The 18,552-nt window shown below is 43.8% G+C and overlaps 1 protein-coding gene across 7 annotated transcripts in view; it reads left to right on the top strand.

Annotated features, from left to right (window-relative positions):
• Positions 1 to 18,552, top strand: part of GRAMD4 (GRAM domain containing 4) — a 109,110-nt gene that overhangs the window by 75,164 nt on the left and 15,394 nt on the right. For all 7 annotated transcript variants that reach the window (XM_079994223.1, XM_079994219.1, XM_079994220.1 and 4 more), the window contains 10 exons: positions 1,121 to 1,182; positions 5,753 to 5,885; positions 7,308 to 7,333; positions 9,272 to 9,363; positions 10,771 to 10,862; positions 12,080 to 12,128; positions 13,030 to 13,101; positions 15,158 to 15,201; positions 15,304 to 15,413; positions 16,798 to 16,952. In XM_079994223.1, coding sequence (XP_079850349.1) covers positions 1,121 to 1,182; positions 5,753 to 5,885; positions 7,308 to 7,333; positions 9,272 to 9,363; positions 10,771 to 10,862; positions 12,080 to 12,128; positions 13,030 to 13,101; positions 15,158 to 15,201; positions 15,304 to 15,413; positions 16,798 to 16,952 — 835 coding nt within the window. The remainder of the gene's footprint in view (positions 1 to 1,120; positions 1,183 to 5,752; positions 5,886 to 7,307; positions 7,334 to 9,271; positions 9,364 to 10,770; positions 10,863 to 12,079; positions 12,129 to 13,029; positions 13,102 to 15,157; positions 15,202 to 15,303; positions 15,414 to 16,797; positions 16,953 to 18,552) is intronic.

Genomic DNA, 18,552 nt, shown 5'->3' with positions numbered 1-18,552 from the left:
TGCTGTTATCTCATGTCTACAGTGCTGAAAATCGGTGGGGGAGAAATACAGCAATTTCCCCTGCTTACCTTGGATATCGGATGTACTTTTCAAATGCTTGCATGCTATTTTATATGGTGTGCTCCATATCTGTCTGTCTAGTTTTTTTGATGAGGGATACTTAGAAGGGTACATCTTCTAAACAGCCTCAGCCCAGTATACCTGAAGAAGCATCTCCCCATCGTTCAGCCTGGACACTGAGGTCCTTTTCTGAGGGTCTTCTGGTGGTTCCCTCACTGTGAGAAGTGAGGTTACAGGGAACCAGGCAGAGGGCCTTCTCGGTGGTGGCACCCGCCCTGTGGAACGCCCTCCCATCAGATGTCAAGGAAATAAACAACTATCTGACTTTTAGAAGACATCTGAAGGCAGCCCTGTTTAGGGAAGTTTTTAATGTTTGATGTTTTGTTGTATTTTTAATATTTTATTGGATGCTGCCCAGAGTGGCTGGGGAAACCCAGCCAGATGGGTGGGGTATAAATAATAAATTATTATTATTGTTGTTATTTTTATGGTTATTATTCAAGTCATAGCTGCAAAGGAAGATTCTTCTTTAAGTTCAAGCTGAGATGCAAAGGAAGAACCTTATTGCCTTTTACTGCAAAAGCAGACCGCATTTTTCTCATCAATCTTAGCGCTGTTGCGCTTTTCGCACTAAGATTAGAGATAAGTGCCTGCCTGCTCTTAGACCGCAAGTGACAGCAGGCAGAGGTTTATCTCAAATCTCAGTACTAAACAACACCACAGCGCTAAGATCAGGGACAAGAGAGCCTTTTTCTCAGATCTTAGCACTTAGATGGGAAATGACTGCTCTCTGAGGTTCCTCACAGCTGCTATGTTTTCAAAATAAGGAGACTTCAAGGTTCAGACAGACAACGCATAATACTTTTAATTTGGGGTCATGCAATGTTTTCAATCATGTTGTTGTTGTTGTTATCTTTCCTCTTCTAGCAAGCCAATAAAGATACACCAACACACATATGAAGATACACCAACACACATATGAAATACATACTCATTTGTTTTTGTGAATTGGGAGAGGCTATGCTTACCTTACTACTTTTGTTTGTTTGTCTTGTTGCAGAACAGAAGAATCACCACCACCTCCACAACCCCCAAAAGCACAGACACAAGCCAACGGAACAGGTACCTTTTGACCCATTACTAGGGCTCTTAGGGACAATGTTAGAAACTCAGATATAATCTAATTGCCAAATGGCTCCTTAAACCTAGGTTCCGGGTGCCACGGTGGAATGTCTGGGCACTGGGTTGTTGTTGCTTTTTGCAATGAGATATCATCGTGGGGGGAGGGACGCAGGTGGCGCTGTGGGTTAAAGCCTCAGCGCCTAGGGCTTGCCGATCGAAAGGTCGGCGGTTCGAATCCCTGCGGCGGGGTGCGCTCCCGCTGCTCGGTCCCAGCGCCTGCCAACCTAGCAGTTCGAAAGCACCTCCGGGTGCAAGTAGATAAATAGGGACCGCTTACCAGCGGGAAGGTAAACGGCGTTTCCGTGTGCGGCTCTGGCTCGCCAGAGCAGCGATGTCACGCTGGCCACGTGACCTGGAAGTGTCTCCGGACAGTGCTGGCCCCCGGCCTCTTGAGTGAGATGGGCGCACAACCCCAGAGTCTGTCAAGACTGGCCCGTACGGGCAGGGGTACCTTTACCTTTACCTATCATCGTGGGACGCAGGTGGCGCTGTGGGTTAAAGCCTCAGCGCCTAGGGCTTGCCGATCGAAAGGTCGGCGGTTCGAATCCCTGCGGCGGGGTGCGCTCCCGCTGCTCGGTCCCAGCGCCTGCCAACCTAGCAGTTCGAAAGCACCTCCGGGTGCAAGTAGATAAATAGGGACCGCTTACCAGCGGGAAGGTAAACGGCGTTTCCGTGTGCGGCTCTGGCTCTGGCTCTGGCTCTGGCCAGAGCAGCGATGTCACGCTGGCCACGTGACCCGGAAGTGTCTCCGGACAGCGCTGGCCCCCCGGCCTCTTAAGTGAGATGGGCGCACAACCCCAGAGTCTGTCAAGACTGGCCCGTACGGGCAGGGGTACCTTTACCTTTATCATCATCATCATCATCATTATTTATAATGATGCTTTGTATTTTAAGGGGGGGGGGGAGAGAATCTCAAAATGGTTTAAAAAAAGGTAACGGGATCCCTGACAGTTAAGTACAGTTGTGAACGACTCTGGGGTTGCGGCGCTCATCTCACTTTACAGGCTGAGGGAGCCGCTGTTTGTCCGCAAACAGTTTTTCCGGGTCATGTGGCCAGCATGACTAAGCCGCTTCTGGCGAAACCAGAGCAGCGCACGGAAACGCCATTTACCTTCCCGCCAGAGCGGTACCTATTTATCTACTTGCACTGGCGTGCTTTCGAAATGCTGGGTTGGCAGGAGCTGGGGCCGAGCAACGGGAGCTCACCCCGTCATAGAGATTCGAACCGCCGACCTTCCGATCGGCAAGCCCAAGAGGCTCAGTGGTTTAGACCACAGTGCCACCCGCGCTGGTTCACAGCACATTAAAACATCAATTGAAAGAATCCAGAATGAGACAAATTCAATCTTCAAGGTAAATAGTTCAGATCCTTCTCCAAGTGACATTTTGCTTTCTCCAATCACCAAACTTGCATCCAGAGATCTCCATGTGGTCACAATTGGACAAGTGCCGTCGTGAAACGCGCCTGGCACCTGGCTAATTTCTAACAAAACGCACTAGGCACCTGGCTTAGGGATTTTGGTCAGGTTTTCACCTGAGCCAGAGGAACGTGTGAGAGAGAAAGGCCTAGAGAGATTGGCCAGAAGAGAGAGAGTGTAACCTGCGAGGAGATATTTTTAGTGCAGGAGTGGGTAACTTTTTTGGCCTAGTGGGCCACTTCTGTATCTCCCCACTCCATGGGCCAACTTTGACAGGTGGGCGGGAACACTCACCTTGCCAGTCACCTGCAAAATGTTGACAGCTGGTGACTGTCCACCTGCCAAAGTTGACCCCACTTGGTGGGGAGAGGAGTCTGCTTTGCCAGCATGTTCCCTGCAGGCAACTCTGCACCAGGCAGGATTGAAACCCACCACGCCCGGCGCATCAGCTGATGCTGTTCGGTGACACCAGCTGATCATCAGACGGGTGTGATGGTGGAGCATTGGCTCTGTGGGCCAAAACTGCACCCTGTAGTGCGCCAGAGTTGGTCTGTCGTCTGGAGGTTCCCAACCTCTGATGTGGCAGAAAATGTAATTCTCTCTGTTTGCAGATACTGTTCTATGAGTTCCATGCTACTACTTTGTTGGCTGGCGATAGACAGTTGTTGAAGAATAGGTTCCACAAATGATCTTTGGAAAATGGGGAGATCCATTATCCTTGCAAAGTACATCAGAGTACCTCCCACATCCCAGATTCCTGAGATTTATTACGTACTGCTGTGCGGATTGATGGATGAGTTATTGCTTCAAGTTCCCCCCTCTAAATTAGCTGTAGTGCAAAGCTGTTTAAATTCCTATCTTGTGCTCTTTCCTGTGATACTCTTTTTACAGCTGCTTCCTTTTTTGTTTTTCCTATCTTTTAATGTGTTATTCTCTCTAGAACTTGCTTTCTCTGTAAACACTAGTTATGCAAGCCTTAAGAAATATGTTCCCACTGCTTTTTGGAACAAAACCCTTTTCCCTGCCTACTGTGCTCTCTAAAATCAAATTTGAAAGTATAGGAAAAAATAGATTGCGCCTGAAACTTTTAAGAGGTGGCTTGCTTTGGTGTGATGAAGGTGAAAACATTCTTTGCAACTTCAATTTTACGGCTTAAATTTGATATGCATTAAAATAAAAGCGAAAACAAGATATTTCATACCATGGAATCATGTTTGTTTTGACTGCTTTGTTGTGTGTTGTGCCACCCGGAGTTTCAGTTCAGACATCACACCAAACCATGGTTAAGGAAATCAAAACATGGTTTCTCATGATGTTTACACTGACAAATTCTGAGTCAGAACAACGTTTTGCGAGCTGCAGTTTATGGTAACAGTTGAGAAGTTGTTTTCATCGTGGTAACTCAGACTTCAGAAACTGCTGTGCCGTGGAGATGGAAGTGAAACTTACAAATCTCTGTGCTGAAAAGAAACACCACCCTAAACCATTTGGATTTCGGTTCTAAAAGCTATCACAAACCATGGTTTCTCCTGAAATCTGTATTGACCCTGCTAGGCATGCCTGCAAGGCAAGACGCTCTCTCCCAGTTTACCAATGTGCTTTCATATAATACGCTGCCTTGTGGCCTCTTTTAATTGGTGCTGTAAATGGAACCGTATTAGAGAAATCCCCATGGCATCGTACTCTGCATTTGTGCCTCCTTTGCATTCTGGGGAACCTAACTCATGGATAGGTTTAGAGGCATATTTTTATGCCTCTTTTCAGGATCATAGAAGGGTCAAATCTCGAAACTGGGGCAAGATGCCAGGATCCGTGGCTGGTAGGGCACAATATTGCCAACTATTTGGCTACCGCTATAGGCTATTGGACAGGTTCCTCATTGAAAACTGCCCCCAGGCTATTGCTACTGATGAGTCTCTAGGATTCAGATGGATAGATAAATAGACTAGGGTGTTTTTTTTTTAAAAAAAATTATTTGGTTTTCGAAAAGAAAAGAAAAAAGAGAATAAATTTACATCAAAATGTCATACATATCGAGATTGCTCTGAATTGCCTGACTTTTCCCCGTCCCATCCATAGGTCCTCTTACTTTCATCTGCATAACAGTACTTCTCCAAAGTTTTCATCATCTAAATTATCTGTAGTTTCTATTACATTACAAGTGTATTTAGAATCTTGCTAATGTTTTAAACTGTTTACAGTGATTCTGTATATACCATATTTTTCCATGTATAAGATGACCTCTATTTTTTTTTAACCCAAAATTAAGAAATTAAGTTCTTTAGCCTTTTTTGGGGGGGAGGGGGGAAGTCACTTCCGCCAATCACTCACTCGCCTGCCCTCCACTGCCAATCGCTTTCGACAGGCACTGCCAATCACACTCCTCAACGCAGCCGCCAATTGTCTGCCCACTCGCCGCCACCAACAGCCCACCCGCCCACTTGCCGCAGCTGCCAATACCTGCCTGCCTCGCCACAGCTGCCAGTCACCTGCCCAATCGCCGCTGCCAATCTCCTGCTTGCTGCTGCCATTAATCACACGTCCTCCCCTGTGGATTCACTATCCGTGTATAGGGCAACACCCATTTTTTGCCTAATTTTTAAAAACAAAAAGCACCGTCTTATACACGGAAAAATACGGTATATTATAAGCATTTCCCGTTCTTTTTTAGTTTCTCGTCTTCTTGGTTCCTGAGCTTCCCAGTTAATTTTGCCATTTCGGCATAATCCGTCAACTTGATCTGCCAATCTTCTTTGGACTCTCTGTGTGTGACATTCAGTCATGGGTGGGACCAGTTGATCATGTGACCAGACCTTCCATCGATGGAAGAGTTCAATCCCTAGAGTAGGGATGGGGAATCTGTAGGAGGCCCCCCATATCTCATTGGACTACAACCCCCTTCATCCATGACCATTGGCCATGCAGGTTGGGGCTGATGGGAGTTGGGACTGATGGGAATTGTAGTCCAGCAATACCCCATTGGCTCTAGGGCATCGTATCACGGTGAAGACCTGTTAATACGGTTGCTTTAGCTTGCATATGTTGTACTCAACTGACCTCTTAGAACTAAAACGTTGGTTTTTTATCGGCAGATAAACGCAGCAACATGATGTGTTCACGGGTTCAAAAGTGGGTCTATGACAAATTTGGGGAATATATTGAAGACTTCAGGTTTCAGCCCGAAGAAAACACTGTTGAAACAGAAGAACCACTTAGTGCTAGAAGGTAAGTCACACAGGAGTATCAGTTTAAAAAAAAATATTTGAATGATACCATCTGCTGAAAAAACACATTAACAGGGACAATTGCTAAAGGGTTAGAGGCTGCTTCCACTCTGGGAATTAACTGTGGAGTAGCCGTGATTCGTTCACTCACCCTTTATGGGGCATCTGCACAAAATTGAGAAGAATGTGTTGCCCTCTCAGGTTTTCCATATTCTGCTGTTTTTAAGAGCTCGGGAAATCCAACTTTCGGGTGGGAGTGGGAAACACTCAGTAGGATAGCTGTGAAACTTACCTCGGTGACTTATTTCAATGATATTCTAGCATGTATAAATTTCTCTAGCCATTTTATTTTTTTAAAAAAATATATTTATTAAACATATTTTGCCCTTCATCTGAGGATTACAGGGTGCTTTACAGTAAAAAAAAAAGTCACAAAAAATCATAATAACAAGCAAACAAAAAATAAAAGCCCCACAGTTTAAAAGTCCATAGATTGCTTCAGTGGCCTGGGAGAAGAGGAATGTTTTTGCGTGGCACCTAAAGATTTGTAACAAAGGCCCCAGGTGAGCCTCATTTAACAAGCGGGGAGCTACCGCAGAATAAGTCTGTTTTTGTGTTATTGCTATTTATTAAATGTGTATACTGCCCTATACCAATAGTTTTCAGGGTTGGTCGCAATCCTCCAGACTTCTTGTGAAGGAGGCGCACAGAAAGGACCTCATGTGGTGATTGTAGGGTCTGAGCTGGTTCATTTGGGGAAAGGCTGGTCCTTAAGGTATTGCGGTCCTGATCTGTTTTATAGGTTAAAACCAGCACTTTGCATTGGGCCCAGAAACTAATTGGTGGCCAGTGCAGTCGGACCAGGTTCAGTGTAATATGCTGTATTGTTTTTAACACTCGATTGGGGGCCGCCCAGAGTGGCTGGGGAAACTCAGCCAGATGGGCGGGGTATAAATAATATATTATTATTATTATTATTATTATTATTATTATTATTATTAACAAGCCTTTTCTGTGGTGGCTCCTTGCTTGTGGAATTCTCTCCCCAGGGAGACTTGCCTGGCACATTCATTGAATGTCTTTATGCACCAGGCCAAAACATTTCTTTTTAACCAGCCCTTTTGTTTTGGCTGATTAGCATTCTATGCCCTTTTTTTAATGTGTTTATGGGAGGAGGGTTTTTGGTTTTTGCTTTCATTCTTTCTCAATGTATTTTGTGTTCTCATTTTGTAGTTTTATGTTGTGAACTGCTCTGTGATTTTCAGGTGAAGGGCAGCATTGAAATTGGATAAAAATATACATGTCGAAGTTCTGACACAACACACACAATTTTTGAATAATCTGTGTTGAATATGGGGTAGTAACAGAAATATGTTTGTCCCTCAAAGATAACATATCATATGATCTACTATTCATTTTCCAGGCTCACAGAAAATATGAGACGATTAAGTAAGTATCTAACGTTGCTCTTACGTATATATATATATATATATATATGGTATTTGTATATAAAATGCAAACAGTGTTGAGAAATATTTAAGTGGATCTTGTAGCAATAAAACCCATATAATTTTGTTACCTCAGTGTCACATATAACATGGAGTTAGATAAAGTATATTATTAATATTCAAAGTTACAGAAATCTAAAATGTAACAAGCATGATGTGACAACTGTGAATATTCATTTTTTGCAGTGTATCTAATTCACAGGATTAATTAATTGTCTAATTTAAAATAGCTCTCAAGCTAATCCCTAGAACTTAACGTTTCCCCAATAGTAGCTTATTGTTGTGCTCTGTTGAACAGAAATAGAAGCTTGAACTCTCTTGAATATATTTATCTGACAACTAGAGTGATAATTGGACTCATAGGCCCAATTCAGATGTCATGCTTTTGGGTCAGTGAACCATGGTTTATCCTAGCTTGTAAGGAGCTATTAAACCACAGTTTCATGTTGCGGCTGTCATGGGAAACTGAGTTAAGGATAGGCACACCAAACCTAGTCACTGAACAAGAGCCGAGGGGCCTGGTGAAGAGGGGGCAGCGATCTTGTTCTGATTTATTCTGCCCAATGAGTCTTAACTATGGAACAAAGTTTAATTAATCAAGTGTTCCATCGTTAAATAATTCTGTTACTGTTTGCCAAGCCATTAAGACTCATTGTGCAGAATCAGTTTATTTTTCGATTCCAAAATGATCACGCTGAGTTGATTTCTGTGCTGGCTTCAGTCTAGTTTTATAAAGCTCCTTATCAGGCAAATGGAGCTGGACCAGTTCTGCAAGTCAAATGTTTGTGGGGTTGGTTTTTTTTAGTATATGAGAATTAGAGTTGCTTAAGATTAATCTGAAATTCTGCAGGCCTCACACAGAGGCATCTCACGCCACAAGAATGGCCAGAATGCAGCCTTTGCCCTTGTTTGTAACCTCCCCTTTTAATACAGGCATGGAGATGAAATTGGACTGACCAGGATGTGTGGTTGCAGTCCTGCCCATATTTTGAGCTGCCTTTGAAACTCTTGCAAAACAATATTTTGCTACTGTGCCATTCCTTTCCTAAATTAGGGTGCAGTCTGAAGGCACGCGGGTGGCCCTGTGGGTTAAACCACAGAGCCTAGGACTTGCCAATCTGAAGGTCAGCGGTTCAAATCCCTGCGACGGGGTGAGCTCCTGTTGCTCAGTCTCTGCTCCTGCCAACCTAGCAGTTCGAAAGCACACCAAAGTGCAAGTACATAAATAGGTACCGCTCTGGCAGGAAGGTAAACGGCGTTTCTGTGTGCTGCTCTGGTTCGCCAGAAGTGGCTTAGTCATGCTGGCCACATGACCCGGAAGCTGTATGCCGTCTCCCTGCAGCGCTGCAACCCCAGAGTCGGCCACGACTGGACCTAATGGTCAGGGGTCCCTTTACCTTACCTGAAAGCAGCTTCATATGGGCAGATTCATCTCTGGAGAATACGAAGGTGTGATTTGCATGTGGGAAGCGGATAAAAAACCCCACATGGCCTTATTTCACCTCAAGTGTGATCCTTCCCAGGGAGGCTGTTTGCATATACAGCAGCTGCTCACAGAGCGATAACTCGAGTGATGCTGATGCGTGTGTTGATCAGCTCTTAGCTTCCTGAATTCCTAGAAACCGCAAGATGCCATGCCTAAATAAGGACTATGGGAGAGTGTGTTTAATAACAAGACACACCACTTATCTGCGGAAACATTCTAAGTCAATGACACACATCGCTTCTGCTTGTAATCCCAAGGGAAAGGGATGTTGAAAAGTTCAGGCAACTATTGGGCCCGTGTGGGTGGTCCCCTCTCCCCTTTCCAATTCAAAGTATTATGTCTTTGGAAGCATTGCTGTCTGCTTAGAGTATGTTTATTTTCTCTTCTGCCTAGAGAGAGGTGCCAAACCCGTCACAAATTTTGTGAAGAATCTTTCTGCCTTATCAGACTGGTATTCTATCTATACTTCTGCTATTGCCTTTATTGTAAGTTGTCCTTTCTCGTTCAGGTGAACTTACAGACATGAACTTCGCTCAGTTTATTGGGGGAGGGGGGAAAGCAACTCTACCCAATTCTAAATGTTTAAGCTGGCTTGATAAATATGATTCCTGGAAGTCAACAACACTCAGAATGACATACACAAATCAGCATTACAGTGTCGTGTGTTGTGACACCAAGCATGCCTCTTGGAGTGTCGGTTGTGTAGAGTTGCAAAAGTTTCTCTGTTTGTCAATGCTTGTCCATTTTTAAAAGATACACTGATTTTACCTGTTTGCTGTTCTGGTTCATTCGTAGTGTCTAGTTTTCCAGATTACTGTAACAACATCTCTTAACATCCGTAAAGGAACACGATGGGGCTGATAATATAGAGAGAGCAGATTGTCTTCCACTTTAACAAAGAGCTTTTATGGAGAATACCACCTGGGCTGGTTTACCCTGTTTCAAATATATTTTAAATGTGGGTTTAAGAATATGGTTTGGCATGGTTTTTAAGAGTTTGCAGGGTCTTATTGGGTCTCCTGCCAGGTTGTGCCTCTTGATAGAATAATGTGTCTTTCCCCTCAAAACAAAACAGAAATACTATCCTGCTTCTAGACACCTAAGATATCTGGGAGAGTATTTCAAGGGTAGCCGCCTCTTGTACATACCAGTTTTATGCAACTAGTTTTAATCTGCAATTCTCACTTGCACTCCATTGTTCAAGCAAAGCCGAATTACACGATTTTTGTGCAGAAGCCTTTAAGTAACCACAGACTTCAGAATACACTGAGAATATTAGTTCAATGAAGCAATGGAGATTTTGAGAGGGTAAATTGTTGCACAGGGAATGGCATTTCATGATAATGAGCAGCCGTTCTGGGCCTGCTTGTGAGGAGAGCTTGTTGCCGTGGAAGCTGAAAGAATGTCAGAAACCTGCATTTTCTTCAAGGGGCATTAATTACAGAATGGGAAAAAGCAGGAATGTCACTTTGTAGGGTCAGTATAATACCGTGTGTGTGTGTGTGTGTGTGTGTGTGTGTGTGTGTGTTTCCAAGTGAAAATGTTTGGCTGTCTGCATGATTTCAGAGCGTTGATGCCAGTTCAAAAGTATAAATTGATTTGATGGAAACCTGTAGCCTTTCAGACTCCAGGGATGAATGGAATTAGGGCTCTGCAGATTCTACTGCACTACAAGTTCCCCATCTCTCCTATACATGTTTACCTGGGAGTAAACCCCATTGAACATAGCTGGACTCATTTCCAGGTAAATATGCATACAATTGCAATGTAAGAGAGTCTGATTCATCTCAGATCAGTACAGATGTCCTGGGAGATTGTTTTCGGCATGGGTATTGCATGAAAGCATCATTATTATTTCTTTTGTAATTCTTTATTTCTTCTTCTGTCTATAGATCTACATGAATGCTGTATGGCATGGCTGGGCCATTCCTATGTTCTTATTTTTAGCAATTTTGAGGTTATCCCTAAATTACCTCATAGCCAGGTAATCTCTCAACTTTCTTCTGTATTGAGGTTTCAGTTTGTCACTTGTTTTGGGACTACGATTCCCATCATCCTTGACCACTGATCCTTCTGATGATGGGAGTTGTAGTCCAAAAACAGCTGGAGACCCAAGTTGGGGGAACACTGGATTAGATGCTCCTCGTGGTCTCTTCCAACTCGTATGATTCTGTGGTTCTATATCATCTGCCAGACTTCCTAAGGAGAAGCAATTTGCCACAACTGCAGCTCCTCTACAGGTTGTAGCAGAGGGAAGGGAACTCTACAGAACGTTGATTTTGGAGACAAGTCAATAACCCCACCCAGAACATTATTCTAAAAGCAGGAAAAGTGACGATGCAAATCTACTCATTTCAAAGTTCTGTTACCCATGGTAACTGAACATGACAGTTTCTGCCTGTGTGCCATCAGATTCTTACATCAACACAGGTCTAATAAACTTGTGCTGGAACTGAAATTGCTTCAGCATCAGCAAGCACATTTCATCCTGTTCACTGAGTCCCTGAAGCCCTCTTCACACATTTGTTGTGCTTAGGGAATCTCCATTTTTGCATGTCTTCTCCACTTCTGGAGAAGGTGGATGTCTGCAGAATGGAACCTCTTGCAGGGTTCCCAGTTCCATGTGGACATTCAGGACCCAGCATTGTGCTCCTGATGAACTTTGTACCGATGAAACCCCCCTCCTGTGAAGTGGGCTAGTTTTATTTGCACGCAAGAAGGCTAAAATGCCAAGTATCTTTTTTTTTTGTTTTTGTTAACAACCAGCAGAATGCTAATCCCTAATTAAAAAGCCAAATGCAGTAATCTACACAGAATGGATATTATTTATGTAGGAACGTTCTTGCAATGCCATAATTACTGCCGATTGTCAAAGGATTGATGAGTGTGGGTTTTTTTTTAATGTTAATTATGGCTTTGTGTAGTTGATAGGGTGTTTGGTTGGTTAAGAACAAACATAGGCATTATTTACATACTTGTAATCTATGGCAGTCTTTTGAATATTCAAGACCATATGATTCTGTGAGGCTGCATGACACAAACTGGGTGGTTGCATTTGGGGGAAATAATTAAAATAGATCTGAAAAGATGTTGTCTGCTACCCACACGAGTTGCTTTTTTTAAGCATTATTTTACTCTGTTAACTGAGCCTTATGGAAAAGCTAGTCTGTTTAATTAAAGTATTTTTATTTTTATTTTTAGAGGGTGGAGAATACAGTGGAGTATTGTGCCTGAAGTTTCTGAGCCCATTGTAAGTCCAAATAATTCTAGATACGTTTTATCTATTTTGCTCATTGCAATAATGGACTCTACCAGCTTTTTATGATTAGTATTCAGGGATGTGGCGCCACAAACTTCCTTTTATGCTTTTCATTGAAAACTCAAATATTGCACTTAGCAACACACCACTGAAGGCATCGAGTCATGAGAAAATGGCTTTTGCAGTGGACGCTCGGGGTGCGAACGTGATCCGTGCGGAATGCACGTTCGCAACCTGCAGCGGCGCATCTGCGCACGCGCGGGTTGCGATTTGGCGCTTCTGTGCATGCGCAAAGCACGATTTAGCGCTTCTGCGCATGCGTGACTGCCATAACCCAGAAGTAACCCGTTCCAGTACTTCCAGGTTTCGGCAGTCCGCAACCCAGAAAAACGTAACCTGAAGTTTCTGTAACTTGAGGTATGACTGTAAATACTTTTCCAGAGCTGCTTTATTCTGAAAGTCTATAACTGGGGAGGTTAATTCCCCTGAGGCAGTTCTCCAAGCAAACTTTGCTGCCCTCAGCCAAGAGCCCGTGCTGCTCTCATCATCCCTGGTCATTGGCCATGCCAACTGGGGTTCATGAAAGTTGTAGTCCAATCACATTTGAAGGGCCACAGGTTCCCAATCCCGAGTATAGACTATAGGCTTGTGGTCCATGTAATGGAATGCACTTCCATTTAAAAAAAAGATATATTTCCGTAGAAAACTGGACATCTGGTTCTTTATGGGGAGAGAATGCTTGCATGGTGGAAAATTCAGTCACGCGAGCCCCAAGTACAGGCATATCATAGTCATTGTGTTGCCACGAATCTGCTGCCCTAAGCTGATTTTTGCTTAAAAGGTGAAGGGTATGTAAAAAAATCTTGTTGCCTCGTTTCTGGTCTTCTTTCAGGAACCTCCAAAGGAAGATCTAACAGTGTCAGAAAAATTCCAGCTTGTTCTGGACGTGGCACAAAAAGCACAGGTAATATAATCCCTGGCGCCTCCCATTGAAAGGATTTGTGGGTAAGATCTCAGGGCAGTTCATAACACAGGTTTTCTTGTCAGCTCCCAGATCTGTTCTTTGTGGTCCATATTTGCCTGTGCCAACCCACAAAACACTTCTGAGGAACATCTTTCTCAGCAGGCTTAGTCAGACGCCTGGCTTTTGCTATCTGCCGTACTTTTCCGTCTATAAGATGCCCCCATGTATAAGACACCCCCTAATTTTTGGGGACTCAAATTTTAGAAAATATGGGGGCGGGAGATGGCTCAGGCTTTTTTTTTTGGGGGGGGGGTTGCCAAAAATTGCCCACTTGCCACAGTGACAGCCAATCGTAAACAGAGCCTCCACCAGCAAAAAAACCCCTCTTACCCGACTGACAAAAGCTGTCCGCTGACAATCATGCGCTTCCCAGAACAGCAGCCGCCAATCGCGGCAGCGACAGCCAATCCACAGCAGTGTTTGCTGCAGAAGCCAATCACCAACCCAATTAGAGAAGCAGCAGCCAATCCAAAGCAGCTCTTCTAGCAGCCAACAATCATCGCTGACAAGCTCCTACTCACAGCTGCAGCCAATCACCCGTCCACCCCATTCACTATCCATGTACAGTGGTGCCTCGCAAGACGAAAATAATCCGTTCCGCGATTCTCTTCGTCTAGCGGTTTTTTCGTCTTGCGAAGCAAGCCCATTGACGGCTTAGCGGATTAGCGCTATTAGCGGCTTTTAGCGGCTTTTAGCGGCTTTTAGCGGCTTTTAGCGGCTTATCAGCTTGGCGGATAAGCAGATAAGCAGCTTAGCGGCTTAGAAAAGGGGGGGGGGAGGAAAAAAAAAGTCGGAAAAACTTACAAGACATTTCGTCTTGCGACGCAAGCCCATAGGGAAATTCGTTTTGCGAAGCGCCTCCAAAACGGAAAACCCTTTCGTCTAGCGGGTTTTTCGTCTTGCGAGGCATTCGTCTTGCGGGGCACCACTGTATAAGACGAGGCACGGTTTTGAACATGATTTTAGAGTAAATAAAAACCCCTTGTCTTATACACAGAAAAGTACAGTATATGTATTTCTTAGCTACTGAGGGCTGCCGCCCAGTAAATTCAGTTCTGAACTGAGAATTAAACCCAAATCTTTTGGTGACTCTGACCTGTGTACCCTCATTGAAGAGAGTTAGCTTGGCCCACGTGAAAAATGAGTTCCAGAAGACTCTTTTCTTCTTGACTTCATGCCGCAATATTGCCTCTTGCAATGCGTAGACCATACAGCGTTTGAAATGTTAATAGCAGATGAAATTGATGGAATATGCAGAAGTGGCTAAACTTAACTCGTAGAATAAGAGGCCAGGAAGAAAGTTTTTTAAAAAAGGAAGATTGGAAAAGGTTTGTAGGATACTTGAACAATTATTGTAAACAAATTAAAGACGTTAGCAGGGTTAGAGTAAATTCAGCAGCAGAAAGAAAACTGATATAAAATGGAAAAAGAAATAATAGGGTTTAATTGGAATATGCAGCAGAAATGGGTAACTAAAATGAACCATGGAAGGTGGGGGTGGGGAGGAAGTTGATGCCAAATGTATGATTGATATTTTGGTAAATGTGCAAACTTTGTAAAACAAAACAAAACACAAACACAAAAACCAACAACCACTAAGTAAAAGGGGGGGGGGGGTTCAGCGTTAGTGTAAATGCGGTCATTTTCCCTGCAGTCATTTCCAGTGTTCAAGGGATGTTTTCTACGCTCTCAAAACAGCAAACCTTTTACACAGGATTCGCAATTCTGCCCATTAGGCAATCTGTAGTTTATGGTTCCTAAAATACAAGGCACGGGGGGGGGGGGGAGCAAGCAACAATTTCTGGAATGTGAAGATTTTATGAGTGTCGTACTTGTGACTGGAATAAAGATTTTCTTCCACCTTTGCAATGAGATGGAACTGATTTTTTTTTTAAAAAAAAATTAAAACGATGGCTTTATACCCAGAATAGAACTTTATCATAAGTTGCACTGCAGTATATTCTGAGCTGACATTCCCTTCCTCTTTCAATTGCAGAATTTGTTTGGCAAAATGTCAGACATACTGGAAAAAATCAAAAAGTGAGTTTTAAATGTATTTATTTTCAGCAAATTTGAACGGGGAAGAGAGAACAAAGTGCCGCAATGTCTTACTTCTTTCTGTGTTCCTTTTCCCTTTCACAGCTTGTTTATGTGGGTGCAGCCTGAAGTTACGCAAAAGCTGTACATTGCTCTGTGGGCGGCTTTTATAGCATCCTGCTGTATTCCGTACAGGATCATCGGCCTTTCAATAGGTAACACTTTTCAGATTTCTTGCCACTCTCTGTGATCTTAGAAGCTCACATCTATCTTGACCAGGAACCAAGTTTCCATTATGAGCCATTAATTGGGCATGCTTCAAAAAAATACTTGCATGGTGCCACACTTGCTTGGAGATGGATGTAAGGTAAAGGACCCCTGGATGGTTACGTCCAGTCAAAGGCGACTATGGGGTTGCAGCGCTCATCTCACTTTCAGGCTGAGGGAGCCTGCGTTTGTCCATAGACAGCTTTCCGGGTCATATGGTTAGCATGACTAAACCGCTTCTGGCGCAACGTGACGGAAACCAGAGCGCACGGAAACGCCGTTTACTTTCCCGCTGCAACAGTACCTATTTATCTACTTACACTGGTGTGCTTTCGAACTGCTAGGTTGGCAGGAGCTGGGGCAGAGCAATGGGAGCTCAACCCGTCGTGGGGATTTGAACTGCCAACCTTCCGATCGGCAAGCCCAAGAGGCTCAGTGGTTTAGACCACAGTGCCACCCGCGTCCCATAGATGGATGTAACCCCTTCTGAGAATAATTTCTTTTAAATGCTTCTGGAACCATCTTCTCAATATGGCTTACAAGTAAAATTAAAGCATAAAATATTTAAGCTGGCCATATAAACAACCATACAGGACAGAAAATGCTAGCATACAGTACACAGCAATGTCCCAAACTGAAGTGTTAGAGGGCAGCTGGTAATTTCATTTTATATTTTGGGTTTTTTGCCTACCCAAGGTGGGTTATAACATTGTAAGTAATACAATTTAAAACCACCTGCCCCAAACCGGCCTGCATTAATTAACTCTTTCCAGATAGGTCATGGAAACCTTATTTTTCAGCTGTCAAGATGGCCAAGATAAAGAGGTCCATAGCTGCACCGCTGCTGCTGCTTTGCTGTAAATCAGCCTTAACTTCTGCTTTTGCAGTTGTGTGGCCGCTTGAATTTCTAGGCTCACATCTCTTGCAGACCCTATAGTATCTGGCCTTTTATTCAAGGGTTGAAGTACGGCGGTACCCCTGGTTGCGAACGGGATCTGTTCCGGAGGCCCATTCGCAACGTGAAAAGCCCGCAACTGCGCAGGTGCGTGGCGCAATTTGGTGCTTGTGCACATGAATAAAGCACAATTTAGCGCTACCGCGCATGACGAGTGGCGAAACCCAGAAGTAACCCTTTCCGGTACTTCTGGGTCGCCGCAGGTTGTCGCAACTTGAAAAAACATAACATGAAGCAAACATAACATGAGGTATGACTGTATCTTCGTTTTGGTTGTACAGTGACTGTATCGATAGCACTATTCCGGTTAAGCTGATATTTCGCTGATAACCTTCCTTCCTTCCTTTCTTTCTTTCTCGGTCTTTCCAATTACATAGGACTTTATGCAGGAATCAAATTTTTCCTTATCGACTTTGTCTTCAAGCGGTGCCCGAGGCTACGAGCAAAGTACGATACCCCTTATATTATATGGTTAAACTTGCCCACAGATCCCCAGCTCAAAGAGAGAGCTAATGCTACAGTATCAAGACGGGTAAATAGAGTTTGATGTTTTGTTTTGTTTTGTTTTGTTTTGTTTTGTTTTCTGTTTTTTTGTTTTCACGTAACCGAACGATATCCATTTGACTTCAGTGACTAGAGCACATAGAGGGGCTGGCTGGCTGGCTTTTAAGGCTGTGGACCCAATATGCACATACCAGTTGGATCTGATAGTTGACAACTCCCCCACTTAAAAAGCTGAAGGCCCCGTGAATGTAGATATTGGGTGCTCCAAGACTAACGGGTGATGTTCTAAACCCCAAGGGTCATCTAGACCAACCCCCTGCAATGCACTCACAGCATAGGATAGTAGTTGTGATCCCAGTCTCACTCAGTCGTGACAATATAACACAGCAAATATAATCCCCATCAAGTCCTTAGCGATTGTACACATCCTCAGGAATTCTGATCTTGCCCACAGCCATTGCCATACTAACTCTTAATGGCAGACTATTGGCAGACTATTATTAATTATTATTATTATTATTATTATACTATGACCATGGTAAAGGAACAGGGGCAGGTCAACTGTTTTTGCTCGGTTTCTAGCAGTGTGTATTCCTCTACTGAGATTTACAGCTTGCCCTTCATTCAAAGATACCAGGGAGGGTTAAGTACAATTTTGAAACCCAGATTAAGGCAATTACATGATTTAAAACGTCGCCTGACCCCAATTAAAAGTATTGTGCATTGAGTGTCTGAACTTTGAAGTCTCCTCTTATGAGACTCAGTTGAATCAAGGGCCGATTCAAAACATTCAGATAAAAAAATAAGAGATACAGCAGCAGCCCTGTCAGAATTTTACCAATCAGATTACAGGTTTTCTTGTTTTGAAAACATAGCAGCTGTGGAGAACCTCAGAGAGCAGTCATTTCCCATCTAAGTGCGAAGATCTGAGATAAAGGCTCTCTTGTCCCTGATCTTAGCGCTGTGGTGTTGTTTAGTACTGAGATTTGAGATAAACCTCTGCCTGCTGTCACTTGCGGTCTAAGAGCAGGCAGGCGCTTATTTCCAATCTTAGTGCGAAAAGCGCTAAGATTTCAGAAGAGAAAAAGGCATCCTGCTCTTTTGCAGTTAAAGGCAACGAGGTTCTTCCTTTGCATCTCATCTTGAACTCAAAGAGGAATCTTCCTTTGCAGCTATGGCTTTAATAATAATATTTTATTATTTATACCCCACCCATCTGGCTAAGTCTTCCCAGCCACTCGTGGCGGCTCCCAATAGAATTAAAAGCACAATAAAACATCAAACATTAAAAACTTCCCTAAACAGGGCTGCCTTCAGATGTCTTCTAAAAGTCAGATAGTTGTTTATTTCCTTGACATCTGATGGGAGGGCATTCCACAGGGCGGGTGCCACCACCGAGAAGGCCCTCTGCCTGGATCCCTATAACTTTGCTTCTCTCAGTAAGGAAACTTCCAGAAGGTCCTCGAAGCTGGACCTCAGTGTCCGGGAAGAACGATGGGGGTGGAGACACTCCTTCAGGTATACTGAGCTGAGGCCGTTTAGGGCTTTAAAGGTCAGCACCAACACTTTGAATTGTGCTCGGAAACGTACTGGGAGCTAATGTAGTTTTTTCAGGACTGGTGTTATGT

This window comes from Podarcis cretensis (assembly GCF_951804945.1).
Source record: "Podarcis cretensis genome assembly, chromosome: 10".
NCBI lineage: Eukaryota > Metazoa > Chordata > Lepidosauria > Squamata > Lacertidae > Podarcis > Podarcis cretensis.
Note: the sequence above shows the minus strand (reverse complement) of the source record. Positions and strands in the feature narration are given on the sequence as shown.